The 24,354-nt window shown below is 48.2% G+C and overlaps 1 protein-coding gene across 1 annotated transcript in view; it reads left to right on the top strand.

Moving 5' to 3' along the window:
• Positions 1-24,354, top strand: part of LOC112553721 (semaphorin-1A-like) — an 83,992-nt gene that overhangs the window by 21,133 nt on the left and 38,505 nt on the right. The window contains exons 2-4 of the mRNA XM_025221128.1: positions 21,972-22,071; positions 22,265-22,310; positions 23,091-23,153. Of these exons, the coding sequence (XP_025076913.1) occupies positions 21,972-22,071; positions 22,265-22,310; positions 23,091-23,153 (209 nt within the window). The remainder of the gene's footprint in view (positions 1-21,971; positions 22,072-22,264; positions 22,311-23,090; positions 23,154-24,354) is intronic.

The following is a 24,354-nucleotide window of genomic DNA, read 5'->3' as shown; positions in this document are numbered from 1 at the left end:
CAACCACAGTTCTCGATTCAAACGAGCGAAAATGAAGTTTTGTATTTTTTAAAATGAACATTTACACAAAAAAAGAGACTGTGGTGCTAGTAGCACGGCAGTGGTAAACGAGCGTGCACGGCCGCGGGGATAATAAAGGACGACGCAGTGCATGCCGGTAGACGTGCGGGGCCTGGGACAACTGCTGCGGCACGACGCAAGAGGATTGCAGCAACGGATCACAGATCGATGCTCGCACTTCTGGCTGAGCGCAGCGTATGACTCGGGTCTTTCAGGGTTGATTGAAGGTGAGCTGCGCGAGCTTACAGGTCGCCATTAACCCTTTCGCCACCACCAGCTTCATCCGGGCGAGCAGCAGCACGCGACACGGCATTCACAGCGCTAATCACGTCTTTTGATTTGGCGAGGGTCCGACTCCCAGCCTCAATTTGCCCTTGGAGATGTAGTTTGTTCTCGAGTGAAAGATATTTGGTGGAGTCACAATTGCTGTTTGTGACTTGCTGTACGACGGCAACTTCCACTACAGCGCCGCTGATGGCAACTTCCGTTCTATACTTGGCCAGTCTCAAGACTTTTAAAAAATGGTTTAGAAATGTTTTTATTTCCTGCAGCTTTATTTTTGGTGTAATTTGTTCGCCGTTAATTCCCCATTCACGTGGCTGGCTATGCATCCTATCCACCTATGTAGCCAGCTCCACGCCAATCGTAGGGTTAACCTTTGACACGTGGCTTTAACACTTTAAATGTGGCTTTAACACTTCAGTCAAAGGTCTAACACTTCAGATATAGTTTCAAAATTCCCGAAATAATTTTGGAACAGCTGTAACAATCGTTTATGCTATCAACACAGCTGGTGGAGGAGGACGTCGACGTCATCACAACCCAGTTGTTGACGTCATTGCATGTCAGTGACGTCATTGCGAGGACGTTATTGACACACGTGCTTCATGCACCTTTGCGTGTGGTCCTAGCAGTCAGCCGTTGGACGGCTTCATTTTTGTCTGCAAATCAGTCGGGCGCTGTATTAATCTGAGATCGATGTCCGCCATAAATGTTGATTGGTGTCCCTTACGAGTCGCGCAAGCTTCCTACCCACAGTTCCGTGCGAGGGCCGCAGCGCTGATTGGCCACGGGACATGAACCCATCATTTTGTCAGCACATCTGACACGCGGCACGAGGCAGTAAACGGCGATCACGGGAGGAGGATCGCTCGGTCCCTGGCAAATGGGTGTGAAATACGATGTATTAAGGCAAAAGGAAAATTGTTGTGTTAAATCTGAACCTATCACTTTCATTAGCACCAAGCCCTCCATTTACCGCTGTGTCCGACCCCTCGTTTCGCGAACCCGTCAGATGACATTAGCGAAGCAGTCACGTCCTCCCACCCTGCCTCCGGGGTATGTGGACCCACCACGTCCTCTCAGTAATGGACTTCCCGCAGCACCGCACCCTCCACTTCTATTAATAGGGAACCAATCAGTTCTCATCTCGGCAAAAAAAGGTCCCGTCATCACTTCAGACAATATTGAAGTCTTCTTACTACAACACTCATCTCAGTCATCGCTTTCCTCGGGCGCTGAGGCCGTCGCTGTCCCACAGAGTCGAGTCTTTCATCTCCGTGTACTTGTGTTTGTTGGCGTGCTTGCTTGTCTTAGTTCGCTAGCTTGATGCCAATGTCTTCGGCAACATTGTGGCTCTGGGTAAACGGCTTTCTTGAACGGACTGTGAATTAGATGACTGTCGGAAAAACAATTTACAATATTTTATGTGACTGTCGATAAAAATTATGTAAGATACATAGTCGAGAGTATGTGTCGTGTTAAGGACAGACCTCAACAATGACCCCAGAGGCGCGAGGCAGTCGTTTCCAATGACACCAGAAGAAAGTGCAAGGTTCATGTCCAGTGTATGGAAGTAAGGTCAAGGCTGCTAGACCTGACTGTGAGTGAAATAAGAGCTTACCGTTGATTGGCGCATGCTGACAGTCTCGCGATCTGACGTCATCGGGAGGAATAAAAATAAAGTGATGGACGTTGACCTTGTCTTCTGCTGACAAACACCAGCTGGACACTTCCTAACGTACACAGCACCTGTCATTCTCACCTGCGTCTACACCTGAACAAAAAGTGCAACGGAAATCGACTTTTGTTTTCCTGTACAAGGACCAACCAGAAAAATAACTCACGTATATAATGCTTTTCAATGTTTCTCCTTCTGTCTCACCCTCCCTCCTTTTGTGTGTTTGTGCACGCGCGTGTACGCACAGTACCCCTTTCTCCGTCCTCTCAACCTCCGTCAGCCCACCAGCCCACTACCACCCTCCACCTCTTCCCTACTTTCTTCCTCCCCTTTGCTCGCTAATCCTCTGCGTTTACTTTTGCCACAACATCTAATTCGTCGTTTCCGCTTTGGCGAGGGTCTGCGCGAGTGGCGCTCACCGCCAGCCAGACAGACAGACGGTCTGGTAGTGGCAAGACTCGGCCCCCCTCTTGGCATCAGCTCTGCTCTAATTCCTCCCCTTGTTCACAGCTCCTCACGCAACCATTGACTCACTCACTCACAACAGTCGGCCTCCGCGCTGGAGGAGGAAGACGTCCTCCGTCTTGCACGTGCTGCGTCACCCGCTCTCTCCATCCAGCACGTTACTTCAGCAGCAATCTTGGTCATTTGCTTTTAGAACCTTCGGTCGCGATCGTTATAAACGAGGTGAAGGCATTGCCAAAAGTCTGAAATGTAGCTTGCTTGCTGTTAGGATGAAATCGTGATGCACATCAAACCGTAAATTTAATGTTTTAATCAAACGGGTGGATTAATTAAAAGGGTGGATGTCGTTGCTTGTTTTTTTTTTTAATTAATGCAGAGAACTCTTTATTCAGGTAAAAATATTTACTGTCATAGCTAACAAAACAAATGGCTCATGACTATTGACGATGATCTAGTGGTAGAAGTAAACAAGACATAAAAACATTTCCGCACTCGGCAGTGAGCTCGGTGTCAGAGACTAAAGAGTTGATCGTGTACATGAGTGAGTGTGTGAGAGAGAGAGAGAGAGAAAAGGTTATGAGAAGAGGAACTAGTACAAGAAATTCAGTGTATGCTTGCTTGCTTGCTACACAAACGATATATTAGGAATGGCAAAAGAAAACAGTATTCAGTTTATAAAAGGGAAACATGGATGATTGCGTCAACATGGAGGTTGAAAGCTACCCGGTCGTGATAGACGAGGACTATCTACCCATCATCTAGGCACTCAGCAAACAGACGCCGGAACAGCTCCAGTCTCCTAGGAAAACTCCACTGGATTCCGTGAAATGTTTTGCGGTTTCGCATGACTGCCGCCGCAATCATCGTAGGTGTAACGCGGCGTAATGCGCGGTGCTGTGGGCTCCGCTCCTCCCGAGCTTTTTCTACTTTTTAAATCCGCTTACAGGTCGCAAGGTCCGAGCATGCGCAGTACGCATTTGTTCTACGAGGAAATGGAGTCCTGATGGGATTTGCTTCCGGCCGCGTGTTGTACTTCCCTGATGGACACGGAGACCTTCTCTCTCCATCCTTCACTTCTCTCTCGCACGACCACTGCACGCGCCCACCCGCCGGTTGTAAAACTCACATAGAGGGCGCTGACTTCACGGATCTTCGTTGTTTGTTTTCACGATTACATTCGAAAAGCAGAACTGAAAACTTTGGCGTTGTCATTACGGGTGTCAGCACGACTTTACAGCTTCTAACTTGCTCGACACTCCCTCGATCCGTTACTGAAGAAAACAGTTGCGAACGAGGGCGTTGTCATAGTTTCCAAGATAGTTTAAAAAAAAAAAATAGTCCTACTCATAACAGACAGCTAAGGAAGTAAAAATCTTTGTGATGACTTTTTTATGGCTGACAATTTTCTCTGCTGTAAGTTATGTTCTACGAACTGGATTCTTAGACATTCTTTAGTGATTCTGGCGAAAGTATGTTTGGGCGTTGGGAGGGGGAGCCTGGTGCTAATGTACGGTCGGTGTTGAGGAGCTTGTTTGACACGTCTGCAGGACCGCGGTAGTTGTGAAACCAGTCCGACAACAGTCCCTCCGTCTTCTCGTCTGGTGCGAGGACCGCGATGGGTCACTCGGCAGTCCTCTCACACGTGACCTCACAGTGACTGCAGACGACAGGACTTGACAGCAAGTGGAGACTGAGTCATTAGCGTCTGACCCTCGGGAGGAGTGTGAGGCCAGGTGGCGACGCTGATGAAGAGGGAGAGGAAGATGAGAAATCATAAAATCGATGGGAGAAGATGATGTGTGGAGGACTGGCCCGACTTCTAAATCAGCACCTGCTCCATGGGATGGCGAGCCACGACCCACAGGCAGCTGGAAATATTGCCAAGGAAAAATAAAGAAAGGAGCAGGGGGTGATGGTAGTGGAGGGGAGGGAGTGTTTGTTTAGCCGTTGCCGCTGACGTCGGAAAATGCGCAAACTGCCGAGGTGCTGTTTACCTCCAGACAGGAACTGGCAGGTGAGCCGGTCTGAGGGTCTCAGGCAACGAGGCGGTAGTGTTAGAAGTCGAGAATCAGCCCTCCACATAAAGCCCACAGTCAGCGGTTTGCAGAAACCAGTATGTGGGTGTGGTTCACATGAAACAATAATGTCTGTCTACAATAGTCAAACCTTAAACTAGCCAATCACCTGATAGAACACTGCGGTGGCCATTGTTTCTTGCAATTCTCAAAATTTAAATTCCTGTGTCATGTGACTACAGTGACAAAGAGATATTTAAATGTTAACGGAAAGAATCCCTGAACAACACAATTATGCGACTCGGGTGGGGTGGAAGGGGTGGGATGGACAGACTACAACAAAACTATAGACCAGCGAAGATCAATGTGAGCCGTCACGAACCATTGAGGCTCGACGAGCGCTGATGAGGGCGAGGTTAATGAGCAGGTTGTAATCCCATTAGAGTGGTAGGCAGTGCGTCAGGGTCATAACCTTTGCGGGATGGCGAGGGCAGGGGAGAGAGGGACAGGACCGGCGAAGCAGACCTCTGTTTTTCTGTCCTTTCCTTTCAAAAGGACGCTCGCTACCACGTTCTTCGGTGACCTTTCCCCTTTTCCCCACTTCATGTCGTACAGCCAGGCTGTAACAGGCTGGGCAAGAAGGATGTTTACATGGATGTTTACGTGTGGATAAGTGACGTCCGTGTCCCACGTACTGTATACGTTTCATTGACAAAAGGTGGCTCTAGTAGTCTAGTACTTGCCTGCCTCTTTGACAAGTTCTGCTTGAATGTCGGCACCTGTGCGTTTGACGAGCTGCGACAGGTACACGCTCTCTGACTTTAGTTTACACCTGCCGTCCTGCTCTTCAAACCTGCGGGTCTCGTCCTATCTCTCCCCACCCTCCTCCCTCTGTCCTTTTATCCGCCAGTTCGGTCTTCACGAGACCAACGGCCGTTTGGCTGTTCGCGGGGCTTGGGGACACGAGAAGACGAGACTTGGACGTGGACTGGAAAGGCAGGGCCAGGTTATTGGCGTCCAAAGCACTTGCCTGGCCACGGCCGTGCGGTCTGGCACTTGACAGGCAGTCGACGACGCCGGCGGTGGTCACGCTGTGTGCGTCTGATGGGATTACGGTCCGCCGCCACTAGATGTCGCTTCTGGCGCACGTGACAGTCGCAGCAACGGGTACCGGCAGCGACACACCAGCTTTGGTCAGCGGCTACTGCCTCGACCTTTTTGACCTGCCCGTTCTTTTTCTCTCCCTCTCTCTATCTGTGTTCTATTACGTGCATCTAGTTTGCTTGTCTCTTGCCTGTGAGCTTCTGTTTAGGCAGTTATCCTCCCTGTCCGCAATTATCCTCCCTGTCCGAACCCAAGGGGGCGCTCACTACCCAGTTCGAGAATAATTGTGAGAAGAATACTTTCCCCGGCTAATCCATCTTAGGCGTAAGTACCCGACTTCGTAGAATGTTGCGAAGGGTAAAGCAACGAATAAAAACCTCGCCAAAGGTCACGGGGTTAAACTTTTGAAAATAACTGAGATCCTGATTCCTGATTCCGCTGTTGTTCCGAACGAGGATAAAGAGGTCTTACGCGCAATCAATGCTCAAAAGGACGATCGCCGGAAGCAGGACAAGAAACACCGGATGCAGCGAGCGTGACGAGATTAAAGATGACTGGACAGTTTCCAGTCCGTCACGGTTCACCGCTGCAGGAGGTCAGCTCGTGTCATGTGGACTGTGGAGGACGATTATAAGGTAGAGATGCTAGCCCCAGCCAACTGCGAATTCGGTTAATACTTAAATACAGCATTTTCATGCAGATAAATCCTCTAGCTTTTGATGTTCTGTCAGATAAGCTTACAGCTTGAATTATCTACCCATTACCCCAGCTCCCTCCCTCCCTCCGTATGAACAATTGTCGCTAAGCTCAGACTGGTAAATAAACGATAATCGACTAATAAACTTTGTTTCTTAATTGACTGAATATTGAACACTGAATATGTACATGAGGGAGAGAACGAAGGAAAGAGAGATAGGGGGAGGGGAAAGAGAGGGAGGGTTGTAGAGCACCTGGTTGTACCTGGCCTGTCGAGGGCTCAGCACGTTGCATACACACAGCATTCTGTAAACCCTATACTCGGGACTTCTCACCTGCCCCTGCCTGGCACCATGGTTTACTTTGTGTTTTCACTTTAAAAAAAAAAAAAAGCAGGCAGACGCCACTTTGAAAACTTCCGGTACTGAGCTGCGCTTCCTGTTTGTGCCAAACCGAGGCTCGGAATGTTCGTCATACCAAGACACCAGGATGGCTGCAAACCAAAGATGGTCTTGTTGAGAGCAACCGCTAGCCCTATGAGCTCGCTCCCCCTCAGGGGATGAAGGGTTGCGTGAACGAAGAGTTTTTCTTTAATTATTTGTCCTGCAGTGCGGGGCGGTGGTGTTGCCCTGCAGGTTACGATCCCGTCACATTTGGATAGACAGGGGCTTCTTTCTGCCCCTCCCATCACCTCTACCCTCTCCTCCACCCGTGCCTGGCGGCTGTTCTCGCTGATTCTCGTTACGCGATGCCAAGCTAACATAACGACTTCCTGAAGGTGTCGCCATTCTCACAAACTAATTTTCTAAAGGCAGGAGGAGCATCTTGAGCGGCCATCTTGTGGCGGAGGGATTGGGAATCAGCGACCTGAAGCACACATGTAGTCTAGAAAATATTTTCACCACAAAATACAAGCTGAAAGAAAAGAGTCTCTACATCGTCTCTGTCGTCAGACCCTAATGTAAAATGCCACCCAGACTTTTGCCTGTAAACTGTAGAAATGTATCTTGCTTTTGATCACGTGACATTGGCGAGGGGCGAAAGTGATGGATGATGACCCCGGCTGGTGTGATATCAATGAGCATTATTATCAACCAGATTTGTAAAGGGCGAAACTAGACCATGCTAACAATGAAGTATGGCAGCTTTGTGGCAAACAGCAATGTCTGCTGTTCATCTGGCTGAAATAATAGAATAATTGTCTTGCTTGTCATATTTTCGAAATCTTTATGTGTGTGAAGCAAAGCTGAGATATTATCTCTCATACAAATTCATTTTCTGGGACTCACGCTTTGGCTACTTTTATCCTTGTGGTTGTTATCTGACTTTTTTAATTTTCAAAGAACCTATCCGAAATTACTGAGGTAGTCATGTGATGCTTATTTTGTCAGAACTTCGCATTTTTAGACGCATAAACAAAAAGGTAAAATCTGACATTAATTTGCTCTGCATCAAATATTTTTTTGTAAACATAAGACGGCTTTGTCATTTATATTTAAATTTCTTAACATTTGTGCTTGGAGTTTGCTTTCTTTGCTCTTTTGTCGCCAGTTACATTATCGCAACGAGGAAGTGCAACTGTAGAAAACACTCGACAGAACTGAAATAGTAGGTCCGTGACTCACCCGGATGCTCAGAGATTCTGAGACTAAAACAAAAACAACATCCTTCACGCTTTTTAATCATGTTCGATCAGCTGCTATTGCTGCCAGGGTTTTGTTTTTTGATATTTTTTTCCTTCTTCTTGGTCAATCGCGTGCAATTTTTGAAAGCACGTAACACCACTTTCCGCCGTTGGAATGAGTGAATGCTACTCACAGCACGAATAAAACCTTTTCTTCTTTCCTCCAAAACATTTTCAGAATAACAAAGGCACTTTAAAACTTTTGCACGTAGTCTTCTTTCGATTTAAAACTATATTCAATGGATTGTTAATTTGAAAAAGAAAAAAAAAAAAACCCAGCCTGAACCAAGTCTTTTTATCGCTAATCAAATGAGAAGGATTTGCAGAAACCGTTGAGACCAGCCCCAAGGTTCCAGCGGATTATCAAGCTGCGGCTAATCTCTTCAATAAAAGCTGTCATCTAGTGGATTGTTGATTGTGATCTTTTGCAGCTATTATACCTTTTGTATGTGCTTTCAGTGATCAGTCAGGCGTGAACAAACAAGAGGCTGTCTTATTCCCAGGGTTACCTGAAGCTGTGTGACGTCAGCAAGTTTTACCCCATTCTTAACGGTTAGGTATTACCCAGGCTTTGGTACCACACACCGGTAGATGAATACAATATTTTCATTCTTCTATTCGTCATTGTCATTTTAAAGTCTTGGGATCCCACTGTCACCTGGCGGCAGCAAGCGGCAACTAACGGCTGTCAGGTGTGAAGGATGTGGCCAGGTATTCACACCGCCATTATCGTGATGGACACAACACCAACCGCCGCGAGTTACAAGATCAGCCCGGGGGTTTCCCTCCGCCAACGGGATTTGCCCAACGTCTGTGATTTATTATCGGACATCTCCGGCACATCCGGTTCCGCCGCTTTATGACCATTCTGATTGGCTGAGCGCTGTCCGGACGGTGCACGGACGCATGCAGCAACTGCACTACGTCTCGACAGCTAATGAGCTCGGACATTCCTCAACAAACTACCAGTGAGTCACGATGCCGGGCATTTTAATTGCAGATGCTGCGAGAATTCCGTGAGGAGGAAGAAATTTGACAGATTATTGCATTACAACAGAAGGCAGATTGCCCCGCAGGCAGGAATTACTCTCGTGTAGGAAACGTTTCTGGGGGCCATGGCAACGCGGGTTGTCGCAGTGGCTGGGCGGCCATTATGACGAGCCAAAGGTTGACAATGAATCACTAGTCGCATTTCAAATCTCGCCTGCGATTCACCCGAATGCTAACAGAATTCCACCCACCACCCCTACTCGCCGCTAGGGACAGTCATCTTGGGTAACATACTTATGGATGAGTGCGCCTCACGCACGAGCCCCGACAGATGTGCACGTGACCCGATGGCAGGACGTCTGCACGGAATCACGCAAACCTGGTGTTAGTAGTTATCTCAGCTTGAGTGTTTTTACTGGCTGCTATTTTTAACATCATTTGGCATACCAGTCTTGATTACACTGTAGCAATACTTTCCTCATAGTTTGTATTGTCTTTCTGATTTTATTCACGACAGTGAGAATCGGGTGTCGCTGGTTCGTATCTCGGTACCTCTCTAAACTGTTTATATCGATAATGTATATTATCAATGGTATTACATTTTAAGTCGACTTGAAAAATGTATTTGGATATGCAGCTATCTCTCTCTCTCTCACACACACCACCCACCCACTCACACACAGAGGGGGAGATAGTTGATCATAAAATATATAATGTCCAAATATACAACAGATATCGAGGCTACCAAGCAGTCATTTCAAACCTTGCGCAACATCAACCTCACGATCTCGACAGTTCCACTGGTCCCACTAAATGCTCCCCACCCTGCAACTGTGTACCTCTCAGGTACTCGAGAACTGAACAGACTTGGATTTCGAGTGGGAGGGTAAGCCATCCAGCCCCACGCCTGTCACCTTATCCCCCTTTTGTACACTCGTTTGACGAGGCGGAAGAAAAGATCGGTGACGCCATAGAAAGAACGCCGACCCCCGGAGAGCCCTTCTGTACAGCCCCCGCTACCCTAGTGTCTCATTACCACGTGGGGTGTGACATGGTATCCTAGCAATGAGTAGCACTCACCCGGACAACTGCCGGCCACAAGCCTGACCTTTGGGGCTAATATGCCGTTAGTCCCTCGTCACTCCTCGTCATTAGGTTTGAATCGTTTCTTTCAGTAAGCAGGACACTTACAGTAGAACCTGCCTGCCAGGCCAAGACCTGTGTCTTAACACGTGCTGACGGGGCACAATTTCGTAGTAAGCATGAGTTGGCAGGATTTCTAGAATTTCGGATATAACTGGGGGTGGGGTACTTTCATTAAAGAAAAAGATCACGTTCTGTCCTCGTGTGACGAGTGTCATGATGTTCCTCAACACCAGCGAACATCGCCGGAAATAAAGTATGACGCATATTCTGCCCACATTTTCCCTCCTGCATCCACCCGACCTCAACCTGTTCGTGATCAGAGAAAATACACTGCGGAACTAGTTGTTGTTTATTTGAACTGTCACTGTCACAACAGGATACAGCAGAGGGGGGCCCGTTGTCATGGTGAGTTGTTTATTAGAACACCAGACCATGACACAATGATTTTGTCATCAGTTATTAACAGAGACCTTGAGTTATGGTGCGCGAAAGTCCTGATCGAAATGACAAACTCGAAATACCCGCATTCTGTGACAGCACCACCCGGAATGTACTTCCACAGAGTTGGAGGGCGTGGTTGGGATGAATTACCGGTTACAGACAATGCAAGGTAGAGAAAGTCGTTACCTTGGCAGTTGTTTGACACCCGGCCTTGACTGTCAGATGGGGTGTGCAGACAAACAGACGGTTGCTTCATTGAATGCCATTCGCAGGAGGGAGAGTCGTGGGACCGCCGTGGGACCCACACTCGGTCAAGGTGCCCAGACGTGTTTGTCTTTGCTGTCTTCGCCCCCTAGAAACACCCGAGCGACTTGTTGCACTAATGCCAGTAAATGTGAGAGGTACCATTGTGTCGCTGGCATCAGAGACGAGATTAGTGTCTGTGTATATTGTATATTAGTACATTGCAAACAAAGTACGACGACCTGTCAACTCCAATCCCGAACCACATTTGAAAGCTAAGTTTTTGACCACCCACTTCCGAAGCCGACTTCACCCTTTCTACACTACCCCGACCCTAAATACTGTTTTGTATTTCGAGAGGGAGACTTGAAATGGGTACAGACGCCGTGCAGGGTACCTTTAATCAGCCTCGGGGTGTAATTTGCTGGCGTCTATGGCGCAATGGAATTCTTGAGCGAGCAATGGCTGTCTGTTGATACTACACGGAGTCCCTGCTTGTGACTGACAATGAACTCATCTCGCTGTTTGTTGAGGTTCGTTCACGAATCTTTGTGGCGGGGAAAGTACGGTTTCGCACCGTTCCCATCTGATGTATGTTAGTAGGCTCGAGAGCCCACCCGCTGTCCACAGAGCTTCAGCTTTCATGACTTTCATCTCTTCTTCGTTTCCAAACGTAGCAGTTCTAAAAATGTATGAAAAAAGATGTTTCTAAATAAAATTTAATCTAAAAATAACTATTTTTGCACTGCTCCATTGACACATAAACTTGCTTCCATTGATAGTCGGTGTGAAGAAAAGATCAAAATTGGAAAGGACAATGACAGTAAGAAGGACCAGTTCACCCTACTTCTGAGGGTCTGGCAAGTGATTGAGGCCAGCAGGTGAAGGTCTGTGTCAGGTCTAAGGTCACGCCCTGCACGTGCCTGGACGCTGGCTCCTTGGACTTGCTAGTCACTCGACCACGCCTCGTTAACGCCGTCCTCAAAGGCCAGACGTGTGTACACGCGTCGTTAACGACGGCGGGAACGACGACAGGTGAGAAAAAGGCCACAAAACCCGGAGGACAGGGCAAAAGGTCCATCGTGCAGCCCCCTGCGTTCCGGGTGGAAAGAAGAGAGGGGCTTATTCCCAGACACTGGCAGTTCACACTTTCACACAATACAAACCCTGGCGCTAGGCAGACGCTGGTCTTGGCCAGTCGCCGGAAATGAAACTTGAAGAGGACTATTTTTTTTTCTTCCGGGTGGATGTACCCTGGTTACAAGCTGCCATTGCCAGCTATAAAGTGTCACGTGTCGCCATCAACAATATCTGTCATGGTGGGCTGGCCTGGTCTCTCGTCTTCCTCCTTCCCCTCATCCTTCACCTCACCCCTATCATCACCGGAGAGAGGAAGACTGGGCCGAGGAGGAAATGAAGTCGACAGAGATAAAAGGCGAGATAAGATTCCACAAGCCGCGGGGACAGATCACACATTGTTGACAGAGCCAGTGTCGCCATGTAGCGTGTAGAGCAACTCCAGAATGTTCTAATACCAGAATGATTTACAAAAGTTGAAACCAGCCATGCATAACGGCCACGAATTTCCGTGAGTGGATTTTTGCGCTTGTTTGCGTGCTTCTGGTCCTTCTGCCTTCATGTCTGTGGCTGTGTCTGTGTATACCCGTACAAAACGATTCTTCAAAAGATTAGCGATGTATTCAGTCATACCCACCTCGCCATAATAGCTTCTCCCCGGGGTACCTCTATAATATATATTAAAGTTTAGTCCCCACGGACTCCGTGTGCTGTCAGGCCCTCCGAGGCGGTGCCGCTTATCTTATTAAGTGTTTCCCGTAAATGGGCTTTGAATCATGGGAGGGTCTTTGACTGGACCCATTGTATCCATTGGTACACACGGTTTGCGCCTGCTTACAGCAAATTCCTCGTCCTTTCATCTCTCCACCGTGTGAGTGGCGCTGAATCCCGCCATCGTGCCGAGAACTCAATAGACCATTGAGCTCCCCCCCACACCCATCCTCTCGCAGACGGAATAAAAACCAGTCCGCCAGGAATTAGCTCATGTTTGTATTTTGCTCAGGTTCAAAGCCGTGTTATGTGCAGGGTGTGTTGGTGTCTCTGGCGGACATTTTTCACCCCACCCGTGCAGTCTCTACCCAACGCTCACTCACTCCAAGATGGCGGGGTCGTGCTCCTCGTGTGACTTCCATTCACCCTGATGCTTGTTAGCTGAGAGCACCTAAAAACGATCGTAGCTGTCAGGAACCCATTACCAATTCTTTAATTAAAAAAAAAATCAGTAAAAGAAGCTGGAGGAGAGGGGTGCGGGCAGTGGGCGGCTAGGTAGATAAGAAGAAGCCGGCGTTTTGTGACATCGCCAATGAAGCCAAATGAAAATGTAAAAAACATGAAAGCGCCAGGCCAGACCTTGGCAGCCTCGTGGCAGGCAGAGAAAAGCGTGAGGGGAGCAGGGAGGATCCGAGGTTTACCTGAATACCCGATCACATGGCACCTTCGGCCATTTTTTCTGTATGTGGGGGGTCAAGTTGTGGAGGTCAGTGGTGGGGATGAGGCACGCGCGGGAAGCTGATGATGCACGCCAGCCCGCCAGCCTCCCCAAACGGATATTATGTTCTTTTCTTAGCCTCGCGCATGGAAGAGGTGCGAAGGAAGGATTGAGGTAGGGTGGGGGAAGGAAGAAAAGATGGAGGAAGGATGTGAAAAAAGTTGAAAAGCAGGTTTTTTGGGGGAAGAAGGTGGGAGGCTGTTAGCTAACTGACTCCCCTCCAAAATTAAGCAAATTTTTTTAAAACACACCACCTGTGAGAGTCATTTTCTGTGTTACATATTCAGGTATACATCAACAGTGGAACCTGTCATCTCAGGTTTGTATTGTGATGGTCATCGTGAAGTTGATGTGTAGTTGGAGGTAATGTAGACATTTCTACAGAAGATATTTCACACTAAAATTGCACGTGTGCTTCAATGTGCTTGGGTTGGTTTTTTTTTTCTAGTTTGGCTCGACAAGAGAAGTCGGATGCTTTTTGCCAAGTTTATCCAGAAACAGCCGCGTGCAGAAAGAGTTGCTTTAGTTCCGAAATGAGCGATGGGAAGAACATATGTATAAAACTAAAATTGTGTAAGAAGAAAGAAATCACAAGATATCTTCTGGAAACATTTCTCTGTTAATAGACACCTCAAAAACTTCTTTCTCATTGACAGACACTTCTTCTAAAATCCATTTACCTCTGATAAAAATTCTCTTGGAAAACAGTTTTGTTTACTTTCTCTCATGGAAATTTTTTCTATTAATAAAGACTTTTCCAGAAAATTTGTTTCATGGATTTCTCACTGGTGTAGACCATACAGCGGATTGTTATTATCTCCCTGATCAGACAAAGTTAACTTGGTAAAAAAAAAAATTAAAAAATCAGAAATGTAGTCTGAACCCAGCATACTTCCGGAGAACCACCTTCTTCCCCTTCAACCGATCCTTCCATTAGTCGAGAGATTTTGCATCCAGACGCGACAGATTTTTATTTTTTTATTTTTTTCTCATTCCCTTGTGGAGGTCAGGGATGATAACTTGATGCAGGAGGAAATGACTACATGTGGAAGACAGGAGCACAGCACGGTGCTATTTGTTGATTAGTCCGTCAGCAGGCTCCGCAGTCACGCTAGTGCTGCAGGGGACGGAGGAGGAGAGAAGGGGCACAGCTAGTGGAGGGCAACATGGGAGTTATTACAATTAACGCAGAGAGCGGATGAAGCTGTGAGCCAAGGCTGGAATCTGGGGGAGATTCCTCCTGCACCCTGCCAGTCTGCTCGTGCGTGTGTGTGCGTGTCTCGAGGTACAAACTCTGGCAGCAGACGACTTGAAGGCAGGAATCATGGCGGAAAGTTCTTCTCTTGGGTGTTGACATGCCGACCTTCCTCCTGCACCTCCCCACCAACCCCTCGCCCAAACTCCTTCTGTTGTATTACACGCACGCGCATGTACGAGGATGTTAGCTTTACCCTAGTCAAAATACACGAGCGCGCGTGCACAAACACATTTTTCTATTCGAAGCTCGGCAACCTTCCTGTGTGCGCGCGTGCATGCGCGTGTGTGGCTGCGTGCGCCATCGGCGTCTCAACGTTGACGCGACCTTTTCCCCCTGATCTCACCCCATCTCCTTTGCCTGACGTGGCAGAGGGCGCTGGGCCCGAGCTCGGCACCGCAGACCACTTCGCTTCGTTAATTAAAACTTTTTGCTTGTTTCGAGTGATTAACTCCTCACTCCTCTCGTCACCCGCTGGCTTGGCTGTAGCCGTTTGTTTCAACACGTCCAGTCACCTGCCACGTGCTGTTACCTCCCTCACTACCTCCGCCTCGTCCTCCTCCAATCTCGACATCCGGGTACTCGTTGTAGCAGATCCGCACAAACATCCAATCAAATCAAACAAACAAAAACATGCAGCAGATGACGAGGTGATAATCTAATAGACAAAACGCCGCTTAATTAGGGGAGGATGAAAAAGTTCACTTCCGGTCCACTGGACAGCCGCAGTGCTGGTGTTGATGCCGTCATGGTGCCGTGTGCACCGCCAGCATCCAGTCACGTGGGCGTTGTATCAGGTCACGTGGGCCATGAACACAATAGGTGAGATCTGCCCCTCGGGTGGTCTCGTCTGTCTCTCTCGCCGCCATTTGTATGCAAAACAAATTTGAACTCAAAGTCAGCTCTGTGTGTTACTGGCATTGTTTTTATTTGCGAAATGACTTCACACCTCTGTTATTGTGATGTGAAGGTAGACACCGCCATAACTGTCAAGCAGATTGTCAGTCACACCTACGTAGCGACCCATCTGATATGTTGACGGAGTTGTAAACAATGACTAGCAATGATTTTGTTACTTTGATAACTTTTGTGTAGGTTTAACTTATGCTGTCAAGGTTTTATTGTTTTTAATCCTCTCCATGTAGTTCAGCAAACTTACTGACAGGTGCTTTAGGGTGAATCCTCTTTTCTGTCAGGTTGCACATTTGGAACTTTTTTTTTTTTGTGGTCAATTGGCCTCGTTTGATCAATTGGCCTCGTTTAATATTTTTGCTAATTAAAATTCTGATTGAAAATCTTTTTAAAACAATTTGTCATTTTAGGGGACACTTTGCTCTCCCCTTTGCCACTTTCTGAAGCCCTTCGGGGATGCAAGCGCCACCACACACAAGCATTCCGCGCGCATTGATATACAGACGGACACAGAGGAAGGGTTAAAGTCGTAATGAGTGCTAATGTCGGTAACCGAGAGCAATTTGCAATCAGCGACAATTAGCCTCAGCCTAATGGCGCACAGGCCGATGTTGTTCACTGATGTATGTGGTCGCCCATCACACACAGCTGTAGCTGTACACTCAGTCATCTGCTACAGAAACCTGTTGTAACGGTCGTAAGTTCCACAGCATCGCCAGGACAGTGGCAAGGAGGAGGGCTGCTGGCACAGGCGGCAAAGCTCGGTGTCTAATCTGCAGGTTGGCAAGGTGCGGGTATCGAGGTTATTCTACCCGAGTGGCGGCCTAGCATAGAGAGTGCACAGTCGTAGTAGTCGGCTAACGGCAGCACCTCACTCACTCCCATCCCCCCTCCCGTAGCTACGTCATCTGTTTCAGGTGTTCATCCACCTGTCGCTCGTGGTTGCCGTGACGAGGGCTTGTGTTCGGCCCCCGAGGTCGTGCTTGCCGTGGACAGGCTCAAGCACCTGTTGGCGGAGGTCTGTGCGCGCCACGCCAGCCTGGCGAGTGGGATCAAGGTTGATGTGTGCTCGGGATTTGAACCGCAATGTTGTGCATACGCCGCACGGCGGATCGGTGCTCGCCGCTCAGTTTACCGGAGTGTTTCGCTACGGCGCTCTGATAGAAGTCCTGCCAGAAGATGGAAGTTAGCCTCCCCCTCCTCATCTCTTCCCTCCCTCCCTGACCCAACAAAGCCATGGCACTGCTATAACAACATCGCCACACGGGGCGTGTCTACACTTCTGGAGTATATCTACACCTCTGGGGTATGTCTACACCGCTGGGGTGTGTCTGCCTAGTCCGCCCTTCACATGTCACGGCAGTACAGCCACCCGTGCTGCTGAAATCGTTAGCAAAGGCAGCCTTCAAAGAAACGTTTATTATTTTAATTATACTTTAAACATTAAAATGCTGATTTTATGCTTTCGCCAAACTCATTCCACGCTGAATTGTTTTGATGTCCTTAAACCCTCGTTTATTGTTTTATAAGAGGAACGCTTTCGATAGAGTTCACCGAGTCTAGTGTGAACACTTGTGGGTTTTCGGGTGCCGATTATTTGGTATTGTAGGGACATCCCGGGTACTGATTGTCTCGGGGGTCAGTTTGCATCCACAGACGTGGAGCGACAGATCTGATAAAGGCGCGCGAGGAGTCGGGAGGGTCGTGCAGACGGCGCCTGTATTTCTGCACCTGGTCGCTGATAAGCTGTGGCTGTGGTTGTGGAGGTCGTATTGCCTGCCAACCTACGCCATGGAGTTCCGGAAGTTCTGATAACTCTTAGCTGATCTCGTAGGACGTAGAGGGTTGTCTGCTCCACCGCTGCACACCAGAGCTTGTGAGAAGATGGAGAAAGGTTGTGATCTTCTGCAACACTGCTTGCATGAGGTTTGAGGTTCTGAAAGTGGGAAGATAACGACTTTACACATCCTAGTAACCTGCAGGGTAGGGAAATGAGGGTATATTATACAATATACAAGATTGTTTATAAATATATTTACTGTCAGATAACTGCCACCCTTATGAAAGAAGCCAAGGATATTAATATAATTCTTTATTACCGGCATGTTCCTGTGTAGACATATACAGTTACTGAGTTCTAGTATATACATGTATCTTTCGCGCTCACTAACTTTTTAAAATTATTTATATAAACGACCAGATACTCAAGCATCAGTTGTGTTCGGAACAATTGAAACGCGTCTACCAGCAGTTGTTACCTCTCGATTACTCCTCGAAATAAAAGTTTGATTTAGTCACGTGTCATCGTCCCCGCCTCCCTGTCTACATGTACACATCCTAATTCCTGCTTTACTCACTTCGTGCTCAGACGTGTTATTCTTGAGCACTCACGGCCTCAAACTCACTGTTCAAACATTAATCACATTTTGTAACCCTAAGCCGAGCTCTGTCCGACATCTCCAGTCGGAGTGATCCACCCACAAATCTGTCCACCCGAGCTGCAGCAGCAGACTGTTGCTGAGGAAGATGCGATCCATAGAAGCCGTCATAGAGATGGCAGATACCCGTATTCTCCCTAAAGTCTTAATAGCGTGCCGCACTAAACTGTCTGGCTGGCATCACGTGACAGCCGGGGCCTGGGGGAGCAGGGAGGTACGGCGGGAGAGCGTACACAAGGTGGCGCCACTGGCTCAGGATGAACTAGGGAAACGGTTGGTTGTTGACGTTGCGAGGTGACCAGGGATTTCACAACTTCCCGAGGCACGATGTCCGTCAGTTGGTTGTGTTGGTTGTCGTCCTCCACCGCCTCCCGATGTTTAGTCGTCCGTCGTTACCTGGCGGGACTTGACTTGATGTGTGACGATCGTTATTTTAAAGGGATGTTTGCTTATGGACAAGTTTATTACCTCTGTCGGTCTTTTTAAGCTCACACATTACAGGAGCGGGCATCACGCACTTCAGCCCACATACATAAATATAACACAAACATAATAATGTACCTCCTATTTAACGGATGTCGCCATTTTTTTATTTTATTTTGATGCTACTTAAAGTTATTAAAGGATAACGCGAGCGCTCAGTGAAAATCGCTGGACTAAGCATAAAGTATCACAGGAACATATTCCGGTATGTAGAAATACGTAGTAGGTCTCGCATCACGTGGCACGACGTGTAAGCACGTATTATGTATCTCGGGGAGTGGAGGCCTACTTACCTACCTGACACACGACTACTGAGACACGCGGCCCTGTCCGCTCCCATTATTGTCGGCGTAAACCATGGTGTATCAGGTGTCAGTCTGCCACCACGCTGTCTGCTGGCGTTCAGACACGAATTGTCAGGTGGGAGGGAGGGGAGAACGAGTACCTACCCGCCTCCTCCTTCATTAGTTTCGTCTTAGCCTGTTAATGGGTCTTTGTTTATTTTTATTTATTTTTACGTCTCACTGGATCGTCGTAAGTAAGCATTGATGGTCAAATCACAGGCGTCGTGGTTTAAAAATCACGTGACTGCAAGTCGCCGTGTTTGTTCTTCCCGTCTCGCCTTCACCAACTCCGCTAATCCTACCTCCCCCTCCCCCCAACACATACACACCTCCCCCCGTACACAGGTGCGACTTGCAGCACTCGTGGCTTAGCAGGTAGGACACCCTGCGTTTGTACCTGGCGTCAGGAGACGCTGACCCACTTTTCCTCGCCGTCCCCTCAGCTGGAGGTGGAAGTGCGCTGAGCCTGGTGCTGGGAGGGTCATGGCAGCCTCGACAGGTGACCCCGTGCTTACCTGGGGTCACAACAACGGGAAACGTCTCTTACGTCACCGACACTGTCTTTGTTACCTTAGCAACACTATTTTGACGTTGGCCTACAACATGACGTAGTTTTTCTCTCTCTTCCGTGACGTTTTTGATCAGTTTGACAGAAAAACGTCAGCAGGTGGCTTGCTCGAGGGCTGGACGAGGGCGGGAGGAGTCGGGAGCGGGAGGAAGCACTGCGCTAAATCATGGCGCTGGCGTGTTTGGTGTCGTCTGCTGTGTGGAGTGATTCCCCCACTAACCCCCACGTCACCCTACTTCATGCTGTGACAGGCCCACGAGCTCGGAATACCAGCGACGAGTGTGACAAAGCCGGAGCACAGGGCGTCACGGTGGAGAAGGCAACAACAGGAAAGTGAACTGTCGTTAGATGACAAAGGACCTGCGTTGATGATCTGATTTCACCGATTTCCAACAGACTGCACCCATGACAGCCACCAAAAGGGAAGAGTCTGTTAGAGGGCTGGGGTTGGGTGGATTGGCTGTGCTCCGTTCTGTCTTTTTGGTCCACACAGACGACATCCTACAGCGAGCTTTGAGCTGAAGAAAATAACGTTTTCAATATATCGATACAAATAACACATGGGCGGGGGGTTTTGGGGGGTATAAAGAGGGGAGAGAGAATATTGATCATAATTGAATCGGTCTTTTCCCCAACTTAAAGACAGGTTGCAGTGTACACCAAAGTGAGTATTCAGTACTTGCCTCCGTGGAGTACAATGAGACTGGAATGTGAGTGAGTAGCGATCACAAGCACGCGCCAGTATGGAAGAGTCCAGTACCACGTCACGTGACGTTCTGCAGACAAACAAAAATCGATTTCTTGTAAGGAAAGGGACAGAACAGCAGATCTAAATTGCATTATTCCCAAAATGTTTCCTTAAAATTAATGGCGTGTCACCGTGAAGACTCACGGCTGAGTGAAGGATAGTGAAAAATTGTCCTGGTTATCAGGTTGACCTTTTTCTAAACGTGCGAGTTTTTCTGTGCCGCAGAAACATATTTAGTTCTACCTGACGTGATCGTCAGTAGTCGATAACACAGGCTTAGTTTTTAGTGCTCCTCGTTCTCTCGGTGCCCTCCCTTGAGCCTTATTACCTGCCCTTGTTTCCAAGACCGCGGGTTGGAAAGGTCGTTGAAAGCGTGCATGGGTCGCGCGGGCTGGAATACTCTGAACTGTGTGAACGCTTTTAAGGACAGCGAGTTCATTTGTCGTTGCTGATGACAGCGATTGAGGGAAGAGCGGATGTATGAAAGTTATGTTTGACTGATTGTTTTTCTGTTATTGGAGTTTTATGGAGGGCAAGGGGGCTTCGAGAAAGTGGATTGACAAAAGGTGAACACCATCAATTGACTAAGAAAGTTTCTCATCTCCAGCTCGTTGCCGCCTCGTGACAAGGTTCGTGTCCACCGCTCGTGCACAAGACGTGGAAGCGCGTGTTTGTTCACCTTGATGGCGCTGTCGTGCCTACAGAGTGACGAGGGAATAACACTGGTCTTCGATTAGAGATCGATTGGCTGGTATTACAAGCCGCGAGGATGTTGCGTGCTTAATCCGGGCACCTTGTAGGTGTACCTGTAGGTTGTCCCTCCCCCTCCCTGGCCGCCATGCTGTCGCGGTTTGTTAAACACGGCCGTCTGCAGGTCACGTGATTCGCTCACAGCAAACGAGGGCTTCTGTTTGAGGGGAGATAATGTTTCCGACAGAGTTGCTGCCCCTTGGAAGCAGTCTCGTGGCCACGTGCACGCCGAACGTTGGCTGGTGCCAGACAATTGCTGGTGGAGCCGATGGCGATGCCAGTAGCGGCCCTTGCTGACAAGTCGGGGGTCGCCTGCTGATGATTGATTGAACCCGAAAGTTCCGTTTACACACAGTCCGGAAGTGACTGTGGTTCATGGGTAATCCGCCGGCAACCGTCTTGGTCTGTGCAGAAGATGGAGGTGGGGTGGGGAGGGTGTAAGTCCTACACAAGGGGAGATGAAATATGAGAGTTGTCGGCCGTTGACGTGGAATAGGGAAAGATTACAAATAGAAGGAGAAGTGTGGTCAGAGGGGAATGCCACAAGGCGTTTTCTATAAAATGTGAATGGGGCTTTGAAGGCGGGCTGTCAGAGAGCGGTTAGATGGACCGAAGGGTGAGTGAACCGAGGGGAAAACACGCAGATAACACGATCTCATTTAATGTAAGGAGACAGGACAGCGAGCTCTTACAGCCTCGGGTACAGCGGGAAAACAACCTGAACATCGCATGACAGAAAATCATTTTAAAATAACCTCCATTCATTAGATCGTGTTTGTAGAATTGTTTCAGCACAGGTTACTCTTGTGTTAACCATGTACTGCAGGGGTTACCGGGTATTACAGGGTACAGCTGGCCTTACCATCGAGCAACACGCCCACGACAGACAAACGTTGTAGGATCCTCTGTCACTGGCTCACATGTGAAGAAGTCATCATGGACATCAACGAGCATGAGTAAAGCAAGTGATAGGAGGATAGCATTACCTGGCCATGAGTTTAAGCCTTGTGTTACATGTGTTACATGTGTTACAGGGGTTTATTACTGCCGCTCACCCGGCTAAACCTTCTTGTAGGTAACATGTTGCCCTTTGTGTGTTGCAGATGATGGCGACAGGATCGAACAGTTCGGTGACGGTTCTAAAGAGTATCACGACTTCCGACTACTGCTGGCCGAACACGACACCATGCTCATTGGCGCCAGGTGAGTGAGAGAAGGTGTGAGTCCGGGTGTACGGAGACAGAGAGTACATACTTCAAGTTTTTTTTTTAATTGCTGCGTACACACAAACACACTCACAATGATTTAACATAAGTACCAGTTCAATCTGGTTTTGGTGTATTATATGATTCATACTGTGTTGTTGACTGTAGTCTCTGATGTTGACTGTTTACAGAAACCATGTCCTCAACGTCAGCATGTCGACACTTGAGCTCAAAGCGGTAAGTGCACACCTTCCTTCTCTCAATCCTTTTTTGCCCCTACTGTCGCCATGGTGTTTATGCCGGTGTCTACACTATGTCTACTTACTTGCCTTCAGGCTCCTGAACTTTCAACTTTTTTATTCTTTATCCTCTACATACCTTCTCGCCATCTTCTTTCTCACTCATTCCATTCACTCAGTTCCCTCTCGTGTTATTTCCTACCGCCAGCTTTGTTTTTGTTTTGTCAATACATCTTCGCACTCTCCTCCCGCCAACTTCTCAGATTCTTATTTATTATCTACCTGCATGCGATAACACTCGACTTCACAAACTAATTCCACAAGACTTTTTACCCTTTGCTTCCCTTGCCAAAGCTCGTTTCTCAACCTATCAACTTGCTGTCGACACCGAGCAGCGCGATGAGTGGTGTTTACTGTGAGATGATACATGACTATCTCAATGTGAGAGGCTGTGAGAGGCCATGATGGAAGCCGTTGAAAGAAAGCGTTGCTCGGTGCAAACACCTGCAAAGCTTTTCATAAACTGTGGCCACCAGCCTCCTCGCCATCTTTTTCCCTGCAAGCCCGCAATTTATCTGCTTCGCGCGACTTTTTAAGTGCTGTAGAAAGTGAAGATTGTGTAGTGGCAGTTTTTGGTCGTTTGATTATCTTTGGCAAATGGCTTTCATCTTGTACAAAGTGATTTTTGGGGTTTGAATGTTTGTGAGCTACGAGCGGCGGTGCTTGTGATCCAACACTAGCCTACGGTTGTTTTCAATCACATCTTCTCTCCTCGCAGAGCATCGAGTGGACACCGGAAGAGTCTCATATTGATGTGTGCACTAAAAGGCAAAAATCGCTGGTGAGTAAATTATCTGTTTCGATTACATCACTGTTGTTATCTGTTTGTACTCGTGTTCCCGAGGGTCATATATATATATGCACTCCGTCTTCTGTAATAACCTTTCTTTCTTTTTTTCTTTTTTTTTTTTCTGCATTTGTTGTTCACCGTCAGTTGATGTATTACAATAAGATTTTTACAGTACGATTTTTGGACGAAATGTTTATCTTATTTATATTTCAGCAATGTATTTTAATGTGACGGTTATGTAAGACTTGAGTAAGACTTTTCCGACATGTTTGACTAGAATCCAATGACTAAAATGACTGTTGTGAAGACAATTCTTTGTCCTGATTGTCTTCATCCTGTATCACAAGTTCCAGAAGACGAGTGACATGCTTTAACCAGCAAGGGGTCACGTGATTCGCTATGCACTTCTCATTTGAAAGAGCATGTCACGTGTCTGCTTCACTGGCTCTTTTCGCGACACGGGGCCCAGTCCGGCATTTTGCTGAATAGAAAAGGATTAGAAAACCTGCTTCACAGCACCAGCAGCTTAGACATCCCTTGCGAGGACTCGAGAGCGAAGAGAGTGTCTTTGACACGTCACAGCGGCTGCAGCTCCCTCTATTAAAGGGAGGTAATCAAAATCAGGCGCGAGAGTTACCCTTTTCTGTCGAGGGCGACGAGCTGCTTGTCAAGACAAGCTCACAGCACCCTGGTGGACCGGTCCCTCCATCTAAAAGGTTATCTGCCTCTACAGCAGGACGGGTACGAGCGGGGGGAGATTGGGCAGACAATCGCAGCTTGGAGGAGGTGGCTGATGAAGAGCTCAGAGCAGGAGGCGAATGTCCACACGGTCTTGATTAGCTGGCAGATGCTGTTTGTGGCCGGGCAAACATCCAGTCACAGCAGCAAGGGAGGACAAGGCGCGTGGTGCGGCCATCGCGGGGGTCTTGCCATCACGGCTTCTGATCGAAGAGTCGGAGGAGCAGCCCTCGGTTGTGTGGCTCGGCGCTGGACAGCCTCATCAGCCGGGGAGCAAGTTTTCTGTGGACAACTTTCTGTTTACTGTCAACTCGCGCCGCTGGTGCGGGATGGGGAGCAAGGGGAGAGAACAAACCATTCCTGACTTGGTCAACCCGAGTCTCGATCTCACAAGCTGCAGCCTGCCCTGTGGTTATAGTTTGTTTTTTCTTTCTCCTCACATTCGAGTTGCCAA

This window comes from Pomacea canaliculata, linkage group LG13 (genome assembly GCF_003073045.1).
Source record: "Pomacea canaliculata isolate SZHN2017 linkage group LG13, ASM307304v1, whole genome shotgun sequence".
Taxonomy (NCBI): Eukaryota; Metazoa; Mollusca; class Gastropoda; order Architaenioglossa; family Ampullariidae; genus Pomacea; species Pomacea canaliculata.
Note: the sequence above shows the minus strand (reverse complement) of the source record. Positions and strands in the feature narration are given on the sequence as shown.